The sequence below is a fragment of the Amphiprion ocellaris genome, chromosome 5 (assembly GCF_022539595.1).
Source record: "Amphiprion ocellaris isolate individual 3 ecotype Okinawa chromosome 5, ASM2253959v1, whole genome shotgun sequence".
In the NCBI taxonomy this organism is placed as follows: domain Eukaryota; kingdom Metazoa; phylum Chordata; class Actinopteri; family Pomacentridae; genus Amphiprion; species Amphiprion ocellaris.
In genome coordinates, this window is record NC_072770.1 from 5,362,402 (window position 1) to 5,381,361 (window position 18,960).

Sequence of the window (18,960 nt, forward strand, 5' to 3'; positions counted from 1 at the left end):
GCACTGTCGGAGCCGAGGATGAGCGCGTCTTCATATTTTTCCCACTTATGACTGTGTGGCTTCTGGTTGTGATAAATGCCAAGACAGTGGTGGTAAAACAGCAGAAACCAGCAACAGCTGCAGTAGCAGCAGCAACAGGAAAGCAGCAGCCAAGCTGCCCGTCTACAGCTGTGTGAGGGACGGTGTCCACAAGACTGCGATGCAGGAAGAGGGGTGTGAGTGCAGGAAGCATTCCTCTCAGTGAGCAGAGTAGCAGGAGCCTCCGAGCATCTTGGCAGGACTCACTGTCCATTACATTTCCTACATCCTCTTATAGAAAACAGCATCATGATGATCGATGAGCTGGTTTACATTCCCATATATTCCCAAGGTCCTTTATTACTATTTAAATTTTTTCTGATTTTACATGCCTACACATGCATACTGGTCTCACTGGGATTCTGGGCAAAATGATCATTTAAACAGCACCAGAGATCCAGCGAACAGACCAGTTGCCTCTTCTGCCTCTGACTCTCGCTGAATAAATAATTAATGCCCTCAGACAAAGAATCATATGAGCCTGTTATGGAATATTTTGTGCCGGCAACATAATTGCAGATGTATCATTAATCACTCAACATCCACCTTTACTGGATGAGCATGAATGTTAATAGCCAATTATGCAAATGTACAGTGTTAAGATAATGAGTTTTAACTACATAAAATTAACTTATGGTTCCTCCTGTGAGTATTTTTGACACAAGAGCTGAAATATCCTTTGTAAAGAGACACAGAGACACTGTAGATAGTCCTGTTGCAGTGTTACTATACTGTAAATTTCAAACACATTTAAATTTTGACAAATGAAATGGATTAATGCCGCATAGTTACCATACCTGAAAGTCATTTGCTTGTTTGCATATTACATCTTAATGCCTCATAAATTGGTAAAGTCATCTGTGTTTCTTAAGCACTATGTCCAAAAATGGAATGTGAATTATAGAGTGTCCTGAGAAGGAGACAGTGCTGTACTTTAAGCTTACGGCAAAACAGATTGAGGTTGAATTATTGACGAGAGTCATTTCTGTTTGCCTGTGAATGCCTGCCAGTGAGGGGGTGCAATGCCACCAACTCCGTGTCAGTGTATTTTGGATGTATCTATATTAGCTTAGTCTAGATACATCCTCATGTGTGAGATGCTGATTTGAGGCTACGGTGGAAAGTCTCAAACTTGTGCTCTGACGTTGTCCTCTCTAGGTTATTAAGATTGGTCCTCTGGGCCACCGAAAGAGGATCATTGCCTCTTTAGCAGAGAGACCCTATGAAGAGGCTCCATCTAAGTCCCGGCGTCTGTCCCCAATTATGGTAAGACTGGAAGTGTAGAAACTGATACAGTTCACATTTATTATAATGTCTTTAGTGTTTTGTGACAGTAGCAGTGTGTAAAATACACTAAAATCCAAGGAGGTTGTTTTTAAAAGCTACTATTTAATCACTGAAGTGTACTATACTGTCAGTGCTAATTTGGGTAGTAGATGAGATATGCTTAATGTGCACAATTAGGATGGTTCTGCACATGCCCTGAATACAGTTTTTCTCATTTGATGACACTGTTCCTGAAAAATAGCACATATTTCCCAACACACTGCACAGTATTTCTTTTATTTGAACACAATTCATAAAGCACTGCACACTTGTGTCAAAAGCACACTTTATTGTCAAAATCTGAACTTTGTTTTCAAAATTAAGACACACAAAGCAAAAGTAGGACACTGCACTGCTAAATACAAAACACTCTTCTCTCACTGTGTTTTCACATGAAGTGTAAAAAATGATACAGTCCTCAAAAATGACAACTTAAACACAAATGCATCCTATAAATGACTCAGAGGGGTCATTGCAGTGCCTGACTGTACATTATAAAATAAAAATAATGTTAGACAACAAATACAGCACTGTATTGTACACAGTACAGTCTGCAGATATTTACACCACATCTGCATCAATTCTTTCAGCCTGGTCAGACCTCAGGACCTCATCAACATCACAAGCTATGTTTTCTCTGGAAAGAAGGACCTAGTGTGTCTGATCCATCCCTGACATGCATCAACAGAAACATCACCACATGCCAAGATCACTGATTGGTAGAGATTTTCCCAAAGTATGGCTGCTGCTCATAAACCTTCCACCTCCATGTAGAGAAGAATTCTTCTATAGGATTCAGAAAGGGACAATATGGTGGCAGAAAAACCACAATAACTTGAGGTTCATATTGAATCATTCCTGAATCAATAGTCCTCTATGAAAACTAACATTGTCCCAGATGTATTCATGTTTATCATCAGAATCCAAGTGAAAAACTCTCTAGAACAAACGCACACAAAACAGAGAAAAAGTCAGTCATGTACACTTTCTGTAATTTTACCAGCACTTGTGAAGCAGAATTATACATTAGATTTTTTACAGTATTCTCAGAACATTTCTGACTGCTTGTATTGTTCCAGTATAGACATGTCACTGAAGTGACACACAACATTTACACACCATGTAAAGTAAACCACAGTAAACCTGAAACCATTTACTTTATGCACCATCCTTACCATCTGCTGACCTCAACAACAGATTACATTCTGAACAGCTAATTCTGCTTCCCAGCAGGTTTTATAGTGTGCAGTTCATTGGTAAAAGTGTTTTCAGTTTTGACCTGTTGTGTCTTAATTGTGACAGCAGTGTTGGAACAGTGTCCCAATTCTGCTTCCTAGTGTTCACTGTTTGAAGAATGTGTGCTATGAGTGAAAAGTGTGTTCAAATGAGCAAAAAGAGTGCAAGAGTTTTGGAAACTGTGTGCAAACCATGAATAGTGTCCAAAATTTGAACAGCAGAGTCCTGTTTTTGACAAATGTGTGCAGTCAGTTGGTGGCTGTGTGCAGTGAATGGAATTTAGTGTCTTATCAATTGAGAAAAACTGTATAACCTATATTTAGTGTCACTAATGCCCTTCAACAAAATGTGTTTTTTTTAAACTAGTTCACATTTGTTTGTATGTGTTGTTATATTTTCGCAGAGATTCATGATTACGCTCTGTTATTTTTTTTACTGAACAGTCAAAACAGAGCCTAAGGGCAAAGCTAACCAGCATGACATGGCGAGCCGTAGTTCTATGCCAACATCATTTTGTGAGAAAATGGATCCTTTTCTTTCAGCAGCGGATGTCTAATTTTGGAATGAGATTCTTCAATATCATTATGTTCACAACAGTTAAATACTCAGGGCTGATTTCCCAGGCAGATTAAACTGGGCTAAAAAGAATGGAGAATCTCCACGGAAGAGGCCCTTTTGTCGAGGATTAGGCTTGGATGTAGATCAGGGGAAGCCAGCCCGTGTAGACAGGGCTGTCAAATCATTAATCTGTGGCATGTTTCTATGTGTGTGTGACTGTGTGTATGTGTGTGTGCGTGCACGCATGTGTCAGTTCCATGACCTCCTGTCCCAGACCACGTCTCCTCTCAGTCAGATGGATCCCTACACCAGTCGCTCCATGGACATGCTCCTGCCCCTGACGGAGTCAGACCGAAGACGGAGAGGAGTCGACCAGGACTGCAGCGTATCTCTGCGTTCTTATAGCGAGAGGCCGCGCTCTGTAGTGAGTTGCACCTGCTTTTACTTGATGCTGTAAAAACTTAGATGCCTTAAGACAGTGGTGCAAACATACGGCCCGTGGGCCAAAAGCGGCCCGCCACAGGGTCCAGTTTGGCATGTTGGACAACTTTGGAAAGTCTAAAAATTACAGAGAAGACATAAACTGTGCACTGTAAATTTGTAAAACAGTAAAATTTTAAAGCATTTCTACAGCTTGATAAGTTGTTTTGATCATAAAGCAAAATACTATATCGCTCAGATTCAGATACCTGATGCTTAATGTTTTGTGCTTTTGTAGATAAACTGCGATCTGAAAGCTGTAATGTGTAAATGATAAACTGAGACATGATGTTGTTGAAATTTCACTTATTTTATTTTATAATTATATTATTATTAATTATATTCTAATCTCAGGTTATTCATAATGTTTGGTAATAAAAGTTTATTAAATGTGAATATTTTCAGAATTGTACTTTCTGGCACTTAAACAAAGGGAAAAAATTGGAGTTGTGGTTATTTATTGGTTATTATGCTTTGATTTTACTAGTCTGGCCCAGTTGAGATCAAATTGCGGTGTATGTGGCCCCTGAACTAAAATGAGTTTAACACCACTGTCTGAGGATGTCTGGTTTTTCAGATACAGAGCTGATCTGGATGCAAAACTACAGTCTGAATTAAATTGAAGTATGCAGAGTCAGTTGACGAAAGTAGAATTTGATTTGATCCCAGTAAAAAAAAAAAGCAGAAATAGAAAAGCAGTATTTAAGGTTGAGTGATGTTAGAATAAAACTGCTCTATAGGAATATTGGATTTTATATATTTTGTGTATCACTCTAATTGTTTGCCAAAAAGACAAAATTCCCTCAGATATTTTGTCTGTTTCTTCTGAACTATTCAATTGAGTTTGCAGAAAATATTTTGTTTCTTAGATACTATGCGGAAAAGTAATATTTTGAAGCCGAGCACTGCTTCTTCAGGATGGAAAACTCCAGTGTATTACATATAATTAAGATTTTCTCAAGTTTGGCCAGCTAAGCTCAGCTAAACACCCATGAGGGCAGCTTGATTTGGATGAATTCATTCAAGTTCCAAACTTGATACACTTGATACATGCAAAACAGTGAAACAGATGTTCTATTCAATGAACTGGTCCAAAGGCTTGCATAACATCAGGCACAATTTGGTGACCAAACTGCAAATTGCAAATATGTTCATGAATGGTAATTTTTTGAACAACACCCCTCCACCCCCACCCCCAGAATCATTTGTTTGGACTGAAAAAGTCAAAACATGACCCTATTGAATTATTGCCCTGCCCTACAGCTGTTTTTGATCTTTGTCGACTGTCATGAATTCAGTTCGGCCTCCTTGAATTTCTTCTTTTTTTCTGTAAGGGGATGGACTAAGAATAACTCAGTGATCAAATTGTAGCATTTACTAAAGGTCAAACTACGACACAAACAGTCAAGCTGGCATGCCTGGTTTCTGACTCACTGAGGCCAAAGAGAAAATGCCAAGGAGCATCCGCAGATAAGGAAAACATTGCACCGCTGAGGGACCGTGATATGTAAAATCAATACTTGTCATTTCCTTAAAACCTTATGAATCGTTATCATAAGGATATTTTACTCTGACAGATGATTTATTAAAAGAGCTGAGGCCGGCATACGTTGACCGAAAGGCATGCATGAATATTTATAAGCCTACCAGCATATCAAAAAGGACTTACATTAAATTGCTGACCAGGCAGACTTTGGTTACCTTCTTATTAATGTACAACAGTCAGAAGTCTTTTAACTCAGCAGCCTGACTGAGAAACCACAAATTAGTCCTCAGAGTCTGTGTGGTTACAAATTATAGCATGAAACACAATGTTTTACCTTGATTGTATATACTGACTGAAATGTGGAATTGTAGGAAAAGCAAGGGCCAAACACAAGCCGTATTTTTACTGCTGTACAGAAGGATTTTAATTGTTTCATGTCATACAGCTTAGTTTAGTCTCTTCTTTTTGTATCTCTGCAGGACAGACACAGTGAACGACACAAAGATTCTCGATTGAACCTCCGGCCACCGAGCCAATCTGCTACCTACGCCACGGTGTCCGCCTGGCATCACCAGCCTGAGAAACTCATCCTGGACTCCTGCGGGTACGAGGCCACAGTAAGTCACTTCCACTGTCCTCAGCACTTCTGCAGAAATATACTGTTTACATACACTATCGTTCAAAAGTTTGGGGTCAACCAGGCAATTTCATGTTTTCCATGAAAACTCCCACTTTTATCCATGTGCTAACATAACTGCACAAGGGTTTTCTAATCATCAATTAGTCTTTCAACACCATTAGCTAACACAATGTAGCATTAGAACACAGGAGTGATGGTTGCTGGAAATGTTCCTCTGTACCCCTATGGAGATATTCCATTAAAAATCAGCTGTTTCCAGCTACAATAGTCATTTACCACATTAACAATGTCTAGACTGGATTTCTGATTCATTTAATATTATCTTCATAGAAAAAAATGCTTTTCTTTCAAAAACAAGGACATTTCCAAGTGACCCCAAACTTTTGAACGGTAGTGTGTGATGCAGATGGACTGAATTACAACAATATTAAGACATTATAATTACGGTATTTCTTGTTTCTGTTCTATTTGGTTCAGTCAATACTAATGTTGAAATTGTACTCTAAATTGTGTTTTGGTTCTCTCTCCCAGTACCTAGGATCAATGATAATCAGGGATCTACGAGGGATTGAGTCCACACAAGATGCCTGTGCTAAAATTAGAGTAAGCATGACTGAAAACCTTTCTTTTCTTCCCATGTTATTTGCTCTGACCTTTAAAGGAACAGCTGAAAACTGTTTTGTTGATTGTAGAAATTAATAAATCTCAGCAAAAATAAATGTCAGACATTAAATAACGCTGCTAAAGAGGAAACACTTATCTGTAAAACACACCTGACAATCACTATGGTCACTGTCACACAAATGAACTATTGTTGTTTTTGTTTTTTTTATACGTACCTCTCATTAAAAACAAATAAATTGCATCCATTCCAGAAATCAAAGGATTCAAGAAAGGGTCCAGTTGTCATACTTTCCATTACCTACAGAGGAGTCAAGTTCATTGATGCAGCCACGAAGGTAACGTGGTTGTTTTTGGCCTGTTCACATTTTCAGTCTCCATTCGTGGTTGATTTCCAGTTTACGCTCACTTCATTCCTGCCTCCATCAGACTATAGTTGCAGAGCACGAGATCAGGAACATCTCATGTGCCGCGCAAGACCCAGATGACCTCTGCACGTTTGCATACATCACCAAGGATCTGAAGAGTGGCCACCACTTCTGTCACGTCTTCAGCACTGTGGAAGTGGTGAGTAATGCAACTCTATCGTAAAAAGTCTGAACAAAAAAAGCTTACACCATGTGCTTTTTAACAAATATTCATTGACAATTTCTGCAGATTTTTCAGCAGTGTTCTTTGTGGGATGTCATGCATCCGGCAGCTAAAGCTACATGCAGCATCCTGTGGCCATTATTTTCTTGATTGGCTCATCTAATGGCTTGATTGAAGTCTCCCTCCCGCTATGCATGGTATTTCCATGTACAGGCATAGATTATATTGTCATTTGTGTCTCACCGTCTGCAAAAAAGGTCAACAACAATCTCTTCTGTTTGGTGGATGGACCACTGTGGCGCCGCCTTTGACTGCAGGGAATTAACGATTTTAACTGAACTCTATTGATGGAGGCTTTGACAGGGCCGGAGCACCACAATTTAATCCTTGATGATTTGTATTTAACACAGCTGCTCCATGCACAGAATGTCAGTTAAATATTCCCTTTGTTGAGAATGTGTCATGTTCAAACAAGAGCCAGTGGACAATTACACAAAGTAATTATCCTGAAAATGTGAAGAGCAGCACTTTTGCACACTAGAAAATGTTTTCCGTGTGATGCGCAACAGATTGTTGAAAACAAATACTGTAACCGATTCAGAAGTCATTAGAAGTGACTGTGTGCAATTGATTTTTATAGTCCAAGCAACATAATCCAACTGACACCAGGTGTTTAGTCATGTTTGTGCAAGCCTTAAGCTCTTCCTAAAGCTTGTTGGAGAAATGAAATGGTTTGTTAGGCACACGATACACAGTAATTGTGTCTGTTCAACTGTAAAAGATAGACAGCCTCTGAGGAGAGGTTTTTTGTGTCACTTGTTTTTTATTGCTAAGATCTACTTCGTATCTACTGATTTGATCAATACTTTTTAAATCTTTTCTTTCTTTGTTTTTAATCCACACAGACACAGACATATGAGATCATCCTCACACTGGGACAGGCATTTGAGGTGGCTTATCAGATGGCGATTCAGTCCAGGGTGAGACAGTACGTCCCCGCTTCATCTCTTCCCTCAGAGGTCATAGAAACCAAAACCAGCCGCCCTGTGTCTCAGTCGTGGAGCAGCATGCGAAGATCAGCAGTGAGTACCACCTTACAAACCCTCACAATAACACGGTGAATGTGAGCGTGCGGGGAGGGTAGAAACACGCCGTTGTGCCGTCATAATTCAGAAAACGTACGCAGACCTCGTGACCGACTTTTTCTCCGCCGCTGAAGCCCCAGCGGACCACCTACGAAAGGAAGATTTGCTATGTGTGTGGTAGAAAGTGATGAGTCATTACTTTGCTACCAATTTCATCTCGCCCGCCCCCTCAACTCTGTGAGTCACTCTGGTAAAGGAGAGATTTTCCATTTGTGCATATGTGAAACATGGTGAATGCATAGTTTTATTTGTTGCTTCCAGGCGAGTGTGTGTGATTTCCTCTGGGACGTTTCTGAGGCCTCAGTTAGACCCACCTGCTGCCTCCTCACTTCTGATTGAGTGTGTTGCATAAATGTTCACCCTGAGCGATGCGTTGACCTCTCAGGCTGTGTATAATAAGCGTTCAGTGATCACTGTCACCTGAGAGAGCTGCACAGCCGGCAGCACACACACACCACTGCTGGACCACATGCTTACACAGACACAAATCACTTTGTTTTACTACCGGCCTGTACGGATAATATATGGAGTAATCACAGAGCTGCCTAATGAGTTCCTGGCTGCTTGTTTAAGTTTTAGATGAGAGGGGGGTTATTTCTGTCAACTGCAATTTGTTTTAATGCTATTCATTGCCAGAAAATGTAGTTGGTTTAAACAGGAACTGTGACAGCCACACGTTTTTGTTTTTTTTTTTTAAATACATTTTCCCCAAGGAGCGATTGACAGTTTGCTAAGTCCTGTCTCCTGTAGTTACAGTTGTTATATCTGTCAAATTTTCCCTTCTTTCAGGGCCCACATGCCGTTTACAGGGATAGCAGTGACAGATTTGTGCCATTAAAAAACAAAAAACAAAGAAACCCAACGTGTTCTTGCTTTCAGACAGAAGTAGACAAATGCAGGCTTCTCATTTATAACCGCCGACGGTCCATTTTGCCAACTGAGGCAGATTTTATCAACTGTAGCTATCGAGTTAATTAAGCGAATGTTAGCCCCCAGAGTTGTGTTTTTTAAAAGCTGTCTCTGGCTGACATTTTAATTGGTTCAACTGACTCGTTTTAAACAAAAAAAGCTGCAATGGGGTCTTTAATATGCACTTGATGGCTACATACATGTGGTCATGCTGACAGAAAGGAGAAGTGAGCAGCTTCACTAACTGATGATCCGTGTACAAGATGTGGAAATAAAGAAACCACATATTTCCAAACAGTGTAGCACGAATCAGTAACATTGCACAGCATAAGTAGGGATATGAAAAAAAATAGAATCAGACTCTTCTTTTGTTTTAAAACTAGAGAGCAGGCCTTTCACTTATAAATAAATGTCCATTACATTCAAGCCCTTACCAAATGAGTTCATGCAATGCTAATTAAGCTGAGCAGCATCAGGTAAATCTGCTGCCTGTGACATTCCTGTACCGGTCGTATTTTACATCAATAATTGATTTACCTAAGCGAAGAATGGCGCAACTGTGGTGGCAGAGAGAGAGTTGGGAACAGCAGCTGTAGTGCAGAATGACCTAAGAAGCATCCAAGAAATGGTTCTGATGCTTATAGATTTTAAAAAGAAACTGAGCGTTTAGAGGAAGACAGTCTAAAAAAAAAAAGACACGTTACAAGCATGTGTTGACAGTGTTTGTGTGATTACTCTGTCAGAAGGGGGAGACTACAGTTCTGCACTGCAGATCTAACGTAATGAGAAAAAGCTTTTATGTTGATGACTAATTGGTGTGGGTTTTTTTTTTAACTCAGTACTATCATGAGTACCTTGGCTAGAGTGTAAACACAATCATGTCTGCCATGTAGGTGTATACCATGAGTACTCATTTATAATAAACTTTTTATGTAACCCTGAATTGATTTTTATAAGATTAATTATTATTTAAGTGAGGCTTAAAACAGAATTTTCAGTAATCTGCTAGATCACCATGGTAACTTATGCTGCACAGCTAACCGACTCCAGAGGAGGTTCTGGTCAGAGTTTGGGATTTACTTTGACTCTAAGAAGCGCCACCGTTTCAACATTTCTTGTCCTGATGATATTCTTGATGAGTGATGTAGATTTTCAGCTGTGGGAATGTTGTATGTGCAAATGTTCTTGTTCTCTATGTTCTTATTCGCTGCAAAGTCTTGTTTAGATTGTTGGCAATGTATCCAATAGAGAACTGACCAAGCTACTCGTATTTATCACAGAGTATATTCAATTAATTCTCTGGATTTTACTTTGATTTGGTCAACAACTAAATATTTTCCATGTGTCCCTTATTACTCCGCCAAGGAACGCGGAGGAGTTATGTGACGATCAGCGTACGTTTGTTTGTCTGTTTGTCCGTGCACAACATTACTCAAAAACAGAATAACGGATTTGGATAAAATTTTTAGGGAAGGTCAGAAATGACACAAAGACCAAGTGATTAGATTTTGGCAGTGATGCGGCTTGTAGTTTGGATCCACGGATTTGTTAAAGATTTCTGTATCGTTGCGAGATAGCAGCATGGTGTCACTATAACTATAGCTAAGTACTTTTCTTGTTATGGTAGTGTCAGACCTAAATGCACTTCTTGAGTACTATGTTTAACAAGAAAAGCACTCAGAGAGCACAGTACTCCACCAAGACTGCTCAGTTGTTGTATAATTTCAGACGGATAAGTCCTGATAATCATTTGATCATCAGCTGACGTAGTGTTCACTTGTAGTCATAGTTACAGTGACGCTGTGTCGCTATCTCGCAATGATACAGAAATCTTTAAGGAATCCGTGGATCCAGACTATAAGCTGCATCACTGCCAAAATCTAATCAGTTGGTTCTTGTGTCTAGGGCCCGACCAATTTATCGGCTGGCCGATTAAATTGAATGATTATAGCCCTTTTCAAAATAATCATCATCGGCCAAAGTTTTGCCGATTAAATGCCGATATATTCTTAATTTCTCATAAAACAGCAAATGCTGTTAAGTGTTGGAGTCGCGCAGAATGATGTCCTTGCGCCATTTGTCCAATACATGGAGCTCTGACTCCATTCAATCCTAATGTATAGGAGTAAGTTACAGCCAGGCAACATTACAGGAGTGGGCTGAGCGGAGCTTGCTGACAGATAAATTTATAACGACATTGTGAAATTAGCAATGGCTCAACATGTTTCCTGTTTAAGTTTCTTTCTTTGCTATGTGTCATGACGAGTGACGCATGCTTCGTTGCATCGGTCGTGCTTTTCATTTACGTTGCATTGCTAAAGTTATGCTAACCTAGCTTAAGTTACTCCCTGTCTGTTTATATTAGCAATAACATCACTGTGGTTATGCCAACCTAGCATTGCGTTAGCTAACAGCTCAAAAGTCTGTAAGTAACTGCAGAAATAACGCAAGTGTACAAAATATTTAGGAGTACAGAATGACTGTTCATCACTCTGTCAGCTGCGTGTTGAGGTGCATTAAAGGAGGAACAATGTGAATGCAGAGGGGAAGGGGTTTATTCAGTTCAAATGATTAACATTACTGTCTGTCTTCAGCAACCATCATGTCATGTCACTCTTAGTTTTACTTTGTCAGAAAATACAACGTGACACAGGCTGTAACAGCAACTCACTGTGTGTGTTGGTATGGAGAAACATTAGTGTTGTACTATTTGTGACCATTTTATATTTAAAATGCAACTCTGACAAAGATGACATGTATTGACATCTGAGAAAGGCGTCTGGTTTTTATTTTGGTTTATATGAGTCATGATTTCATGGCAAAGAAAATAATGGAGTAGAGAAAAGGTGATTTAAGGTTAAAGGGCATCAGAGGGCTGCAGAAATAATGTTTTGTCAGTAATGTCACTCATTATTTTGCTTATATACAGCATATATGTATATATATATATTTTTTTCTTTTTTTTAAGGTTCTATAATTTCTCAGAGGCTTAATGCTTTGTTGCATGTTTTTGTACTTGAAAATTCCTCTCTGTTGTAAAGTTAAACAAACACTGAAGGACAAAGTATTGTAAAACAGTTAACTGTTCTGCTTGTAATTCATATCTTTGTTGTTATAAGCGTTAAGGGACCAAAAAAAAAGTTATTTTATTTGTTATATATTTTTTAAATTAATCGGCCAATTAATCGGTTATCGGATATTTTTTCTGCCAAATACTGGATTCGACATTGACCTCAAAAAATCCATTTCAGTCGGGCCCTACTTGTGCCATTCCTGACCTTCCCTGAAAATTTCATCGAAATCTGTTATTCGTTTTTGAGTAATGTTGCATACAGACAAATGTTCACATTTCTCTTGGCGGAGTAAATATTTTTAAATGCATGAACTGTTTGGAACCTGCAGCCTCACAATATGTATACTATGCTCCTTGGCTTTGGAATTAGGTTAGGTTGTTATTGTAGCTAATAAACTAGTTAGCCAGCCATGCTAACCACAAATTAACACATTGTGTAACCAGTTCTTTACAGGCTTCACCCTCCAAAATGATTACTGCAACCACCACTTCAAACATATGTTGAAATACCTGCGTAGCTGCAGCTGATGAGTCATGATCTGTCACTATTTGGGGAAAAGGTTTAGTAAATAGTCAACACAAGTGAAAGAATTTGTGTTGAATTTTAAAACCAGGTAATGAACTGCTCCTACTGGAATTCCTCACTGTCCATTCAGTGCATTGAAATGCTCTGTCCCTCTCCTCTCTTCTTTTTTTAACATATCTTTGTTCTTGTCTTCTTGGTCCTCCTGCTCCCCAGGGTGCCCCTCTGCTCGAATGCCGCTGCTGTCACTGTCACACCTGTACCACCCACCGTCCTTCCTTCCTCCCGTTGCACTCTGTTAGCCCTGGAGTCCAGGTCCTTCTCTTTCCTTTCCTCTATTTAATCCTCAATCATCGTACATCTGCTTACACACCGATCCCTCCCCCAATTTCTTTTTCCCTGTCGCCGGCGTGCCGCAGTGCACTTGGTCTCCTTGTTTTGTGGTTCTCAATATTTCAGCCATCAACGTTCTCCTCATCCCTTTTTACTTTCCCATCGCGCATCGTCATCTTCCATTTTAGAGTTTAAAATGCAACTAGCTCCAGTTCATTTAAGGAAGAGAAGGTTTCTTGATGGGATCGACCTTCTCGATATGAAGACTGTTGGCTAAATTGTGCCAGTGAGGGTTTATTCCATTGCGGCATTAACATGATGGTTGAAGTCGTCTCTGTTGGATGGTTTTTAACAGCTTCTCATGTTTTTTTTGATGTTTCTTTTGAGACATGTTGAACTGAAGGTGTCATCCATAAGCAGGGAATTTTAAAATTGAACACCTTTTTAGCTACTTAACATTCATATTTTTGTATTTGTAAGTAAATTATTTAGGATAATGTAAGTAGACCTGTGTATCTTGAGTGTTCATGCTATGACACTAGCCACTGGTGTAGAGCACATGTTGCTGTCGAACTACTAATCAGCTTTATCTTTTAACTCCCAGAGGTTGGTATCTTTGGTTTACTGCTGCGGCTTTCAGAGTGTATTTTCTGTCAGACATCATCCATTCTGTGGATTGAGCCCTGAGTGTCTGTGATTATAACATGATCACTGGACTGTACCTCTAATCCACATGCACGTGTGTGAGCTGAGGACTTGTCAGTGTGGCACAATGGCCTCCACTGCCGCACGTCTCACGCCCTCCTCTCGTCCCTCCTCCCTCCCTCCCCCTCGGCAGATCGACCCCCTGGAGATGGACGCCGACATGCACTCCCTGGGCAGCACCACCTGGCTCTTGGACCAGCGGGACTCCAACAGGCGCCCCGTCAGCACCAAGTACGAGACCACCATATTCTGAGGCCGGATCCCCACAGCCGCCCCTCTGCACCCCCCCTCAGTACTTTCCTGCCCCCCTCTACTCTGCATCCGGTTCTCTATTTATCTCTCTCACACACAAACACTCACACATATATACATGTGAGCCCCGTGCCTTCTCACTGTGATGGTATAGCATCCCTCAGGGCTGCCTACTCCTGCACCCTCCTTTGCCCTGCCCCAGCGACCCACACCAACCTCCTACCTGCCATGACAAACACTCCTGCGGCTCCCCCGTGCCTCCCCCAACACCCCCCGGCAGCCTCCCTCGCCTGTTGCTGCTGCAGCCAATGGCGGAGCCCTGGAACGGATGATCCCGGACTGATCTCATTTTACAGTGGCCCTGCTCTCTCAACCAAACTGCCTCTTCCTCCTCATCCTCCTCTTCCTGACAACTTGCATCTGCCTCCAAATCCCCCGATAGCTCCCAGAGGTTACATCTTTATTATTCTTCCTCTTTCAAGCCATTTTGTAAAATTGATTCTCCACAGGCAAAACAAGCATGTTTTTTTTTTGTTTGTTTGTTTTTTTTGCTCTGTATCTAGATTCCACACTGGCTTGACTTAACAGCGAGTTGAAGTACTTCCAGAAATGTTAAATTTAATTTATATTGAGTAAACGACAGTTTTATGTAATACTGAAGGTGTCAGTATGTTAAATGTTAAATGACCAGTTTGACATTTTGGGAAATATGCTTGTCAAATTTCTTGCAGAGATAGATAGATATCATATATTACATAATGTTGATACCACTCTCATGTCTGTGTATTAAATATGGAAATGACAAAATATGACAAGTGGCATCTCTTAAACTCCCAAACAAGTCTAAAACCATCAAATCACTGTTACACTGTTTCCCAGAGTTGCATCTTCATTATTTTTCCAGCTACTGGCCTTTTCTTAAAATTGACAACTTTGGATTAGTTTGGCCCACAACCATGTCTTGAAGTGCGATTTGTCATTTTTATGTTTTGGTTTTCTGTGACAAGATATGAAACAAACAACATATAAACAAACAAGATATGTCAGTCAGAGAGCTTTAAAGGTGCTGGTTTTGTTGCCTTCAGACGGAGCCAGGCCAGCCAGCAGCTTCATAATCAAATAAGCCTATTCCCCAAAATGTTTAACTTTAACGAATTTAAGATTCCAAATCTGTAAAATACAAAACCAGGATTTTTTTCAAACATCTTTTTTTATTCTTAATTTACTTAATTGTTTGGTTGTTTTGCATCAAGACAGTTTTAATTTTTTTCTTTCTCCATCTGTAGCCTGTCCTGTCTTACCAGGCATCTACCACTGTGAGGCACTATGAGGAGGCTGCTTTGCTAGCATGGGATGCAAGAAGGACAATTAATCAATGAAAGACAAAACAGCAACATGCAGCAAACAACCTTTTTTTCTACGCATTTGTACAGTACTCATAGTAAGACCACAATGGATCGGTCACAAATCTAATCACTGATGTCTGAACTCTAAACGGACCAAGAACTGAGACCTCGTACACTCACACACTGGAGGACAACTTTCCTACACTTTACTGAGGACAATAGCCCTACTTCATTTCGGTTATCTGTAATCAACTAAAAAAAGAAAAAAAAACACCTTCCCGTGACCTCTTCTGAACACAAACACCCAACAACTGCACGCCTCCACCCTGCTTCTAAAAGACTTTTTAAAAAAGAGAGAGAAACACTTTTGATTTCCTGGTGTATTAAGTTGACTGTGACTGGCTGGATGACGTTGTTCTAAAGATGGTACAGGTTTGTCAGGATGAGTCTTTGCTCTGGCCTTGTACTGCCCAGTGCCTCTCAGCATTCATGGTAGCACTGAGAGCCTGCAAATCACATCTTCTTGTCAATTTAAAGAAAAAAAAAGAAACACTGTGTTAAAAAAAAAATGGCACTATCCCTTTTAAAACCTTTTCTTTTCTTATGGTGCAAACGGGACATTAGTGCATTTTGTGATACTTTTTGATAGACGGGGCAAACTGAAACACTTTGGGACAGAATGAGAAGGGATCATGAAGTATCCCGACATTATTACAACCAGAGGCAAAAAAGCAAAGAAAACAATAAAAGGTGTACTGGCATTGGTTTCACATTTCACAATTTTGGTAATATAAACCTAAAAAAAAAAAACACTTTCAAAGAGATTTAATTTAACTTGAGTGTTTTAATGAGCCCTGAGCACAATTTAGTGCACCTTTCCCTACATAGCATCTTATTATCATGATTACATGGGTAGGTATCCATGCTGTTTCGCACCAATTTAGAATTAGGTACAGTACACGCAAAGTATGTCACTTGAAAATAAACAGCGGTGAAAAGATTTAATTCCACTACATTAAAAGAGCCAAATCTAAACGTTGCTCTGGTGTCGTATTAATGCGAATGGATTTGTTATGCTGAGAACATGACACCATTTTTTTTTTTTTTTTTTTGTAAAGGATTTTCCTTCTGCACTGTGATTAAAAAAATACTCGCCGTGGAGTGGACACATATCTGTGGGTTCTCCCCTCTGTGTGCACTAGCTACCGTGCGTGCTGTACGCCTTCTTCCTGTCTGTCCTCATGGGAGTTTGGACTGTTACTGTTACATCACTGGCCACTGTCCTTGTTTCTGTGTGCTGCAGGAGAAGTGAGGGATTGAGCTCCTCTCCAGAAGAGTGTGTCTGGAGACTGTTAAGATGTAACTGGTCTGTGTGCGGTACCGTGGCTGTGTCGTTGCCACTCTGTTCTGTTAACTGTTAGCTTCCACTGACGATGCATGTTGGCAGTGTTTTTTGTGTTCTGTACCCTTTGATGCACTTGGCCTGAGCAGTCTTTGTATGTACTGTAGCAGTGTCTCGTCTCCTCTCATTCATCTGCCATTCGCTTTTTATGTTCCCTCCCCTCTTCGTTACATGCCAATACAAGCGATTCATCCCCATCCCGACATTTTGCCATTGTCGTCATTCCTCCAACATTTTTGTCACGTATGTTCTTCCATTTTGTGTGTCACCAAGACAACCTGCTCTAGAATGGATGCATAATATAAAAGCATTACACTTTAATGAGCAGCAGCTATTTAAAGCAAGTTTTGGTGGCATGATATGGCTGTGCATGTACCAGTCTTTTTAACATTGGTGTTTTCCCTGTGTAGCTCGCCCCAGCGTTCAAGTTTCCGGATACCAAGCTGTGAGTTGAAGGGGAGCAGCCGATGTGAGTGGCTTTATTTGCGTGTGTTGAGTTAGTGGGCAGAGCAGTGGAAAAGAGGTAGAGAGAGAAACTGAGAGGTAAGCCTGATGCAATGTGCAGGGCCAACCAGTGCTACTCTGACATTTAGATCTCACTCTGTATATCCCCTGCTCCTCCACTGCCCCTGAGATGAATCCCAACACACAGACGAAAAGGTAACCTGTGGACCCACATCACTGGCTAAACAGGACCTGTTTCACTCCTGTCTTGAGAAAGGTCAGTCAGAAAGGTCAAGTCTATTTCCTGGCCTCCATGTGACTTTCTGATCTTGTCATGTAGGTACTGTAATGTTATAGCACTGTAGACCATTAATGATATAGACCATTAATGAGCATTTCTATTGATTCAGGTCTATTGAAGATAGTAACTGTGGGAATTATTAAAGGGTAACAAAATGTAGAGAAAAAAAAAGAAAAACTGTACCAGCATACAATGCTTTGCCCATGTTTGTGGACAGAGTATGGTTTGTCAATGAAAATGTGATACTGTTTCAAATTTCAAAGCAATATTATATTAATGAAATTAAATAATACAAAGACTAAAGAATCCCTCTCAAGTCTGTTGTCAGCATTGATTTTTTATATGGCTGAGTAGTTAAAAACACAAACGTTACACCAGCTGTTTAAAATTTAAAGTGATAAATATAACAACATGGTAATTATTGTACAATTATACTTTCAGTGTTTACCCAGCTGAAGAGATTAGTGGGTGGTTCAACTCTAATCTAAACAAACGATCAGCACTAGCTGGTGCCTCTCATGTATTTTATTCATTTTAAGTCACAGAGCTGAACATCTGAGCGCCTGTTGATGTTTGAAAATCACACATCGCTGTTAGTGTGCTGTAATTGTTATTTCCCAGGGGCCTAAAAAAGAAAACTTTGGTTTAATCTGTGATTAAAAACTGATTTTTAACACATTTTCCAAACTGCAACTCTTCTAAACAAACAAAAAGAGTGGTGGGAACTGAAAAGTCTCGCTTAATTAATACATCTCAAACAAACAAACCAAAAAAAACTCATTTGTTTAGAAGAATACTTTACATTATGTTACACTTGTATACACAGGAGCATGTTGTTATTTTTGTTGTGCCATACTAAGTGTAAAATGACATTTTTGACTCCCTAGATTAAGCAACAGTTTGGAAAACAAGTTGAAATCTTTACAGTGTTTTTGTTTTTGGAAGAGTCTGGAAACATCAGGACATCAGCTGTTATGCTGTTTAACTCACAGGACATTGATCTTTTACAAAATGTGCAGCTCTGTGACTTCTCATCTGTTCTCCTTGGACCTGTAGCAAAGCCACTAAAAGTTAAAGGAGCATCACAAGTGTTTTTGCATGGTTTAGCAATAATTAATAAAAATTTTAAAACTAGAAAAGCACTCAGAGAGCGCAGTACTCCACCAAGGCTGTTCATTCCCCCATATGGCATTGTCAGAAATGCAGTCTTTTTTTTTTTTTTTGGGTTAGAAATGCAGCATTTGCTTATTAGTTATTGATCAGAAATCACAGCAACATAGAATGTGACCATTTAATACCCACTAACAAAATGACATTGTCTGAAGCAGAAGCTTGTGTTATGCATGCGTATGTTATGTACAGATACCGGATTGCGTGACCTAAATATTTAGCGGGCGGCGGGAATTGATGGGACTCGGAAACACCCCCAGAATTTAATCTATTGTTCCATGTATCATTTCTGATGGATAAGTCCTGATAAGAGATTTGTAGTAGGATCGCAATAATATGAT

The 18,960-nt window shown here is 39.9% G+C and overlaps 1 protein-coding gene across 6 annotated transcripts in view; it reads left to right on the plus strand.

Annotated features, from left to right (window-relative positions):
• The window catches only part of anks1ab (ankyrin repeat and sterile alpha motif domain containing 1Ab), a 67,251-nt gene extending 49,486 nt beyond the window's left edge, over positions 1-17,765 (plus strand). For 2 of the 6 annotated variants that reach the window (XM_055010943.1, XM_055010946.1), the window contains 10 exons: positions 1,237-1,344; positions 3,452-3,622; positions 5,644-5,781; positions 6,336-6,407; positions 6,680-6,763; positions 6,855-6,992; positions 7,922-8,098; positions 12,883-12,981; positions 13,838-13,935; positions 15,243-17,765. In XM_055010943.1, coding sequence (XP_054866918.1) covers positions 1,237-1,344; positions 3,452-3,622; positions 5,644-5,781; positions 6,336-6,407; positions 6,680-6,763; positions 6,855-6,992; positions 7,922-8,098; positions 12,883-12,981; positions 13,838-13,935; positions 15,243-15,276 — 1,119 coding nt within the window. In that variant the 3' untranslated portion in view covers positions 15,277-17,765. Of the gene's footprint in view, positions 1-1,236; positions 1,345-3,451; positions 3,623-5,643; positions 5,782-6,335; positions 6,408-6,679; positions 6,764-6,854; positions 6,993-7,921; positions 8,099-12,882; positions 12,982-13,837 lie in introns of all 6 variants that reach the window. The other 4 variants (XR_008601799.1, XM_055010944.1, XM_055010945.1 and 1 more) reach the window with 4 other exon arrangements.
• Positions 17,766-18,960: the final 1,195 nt, after the last annotated feature.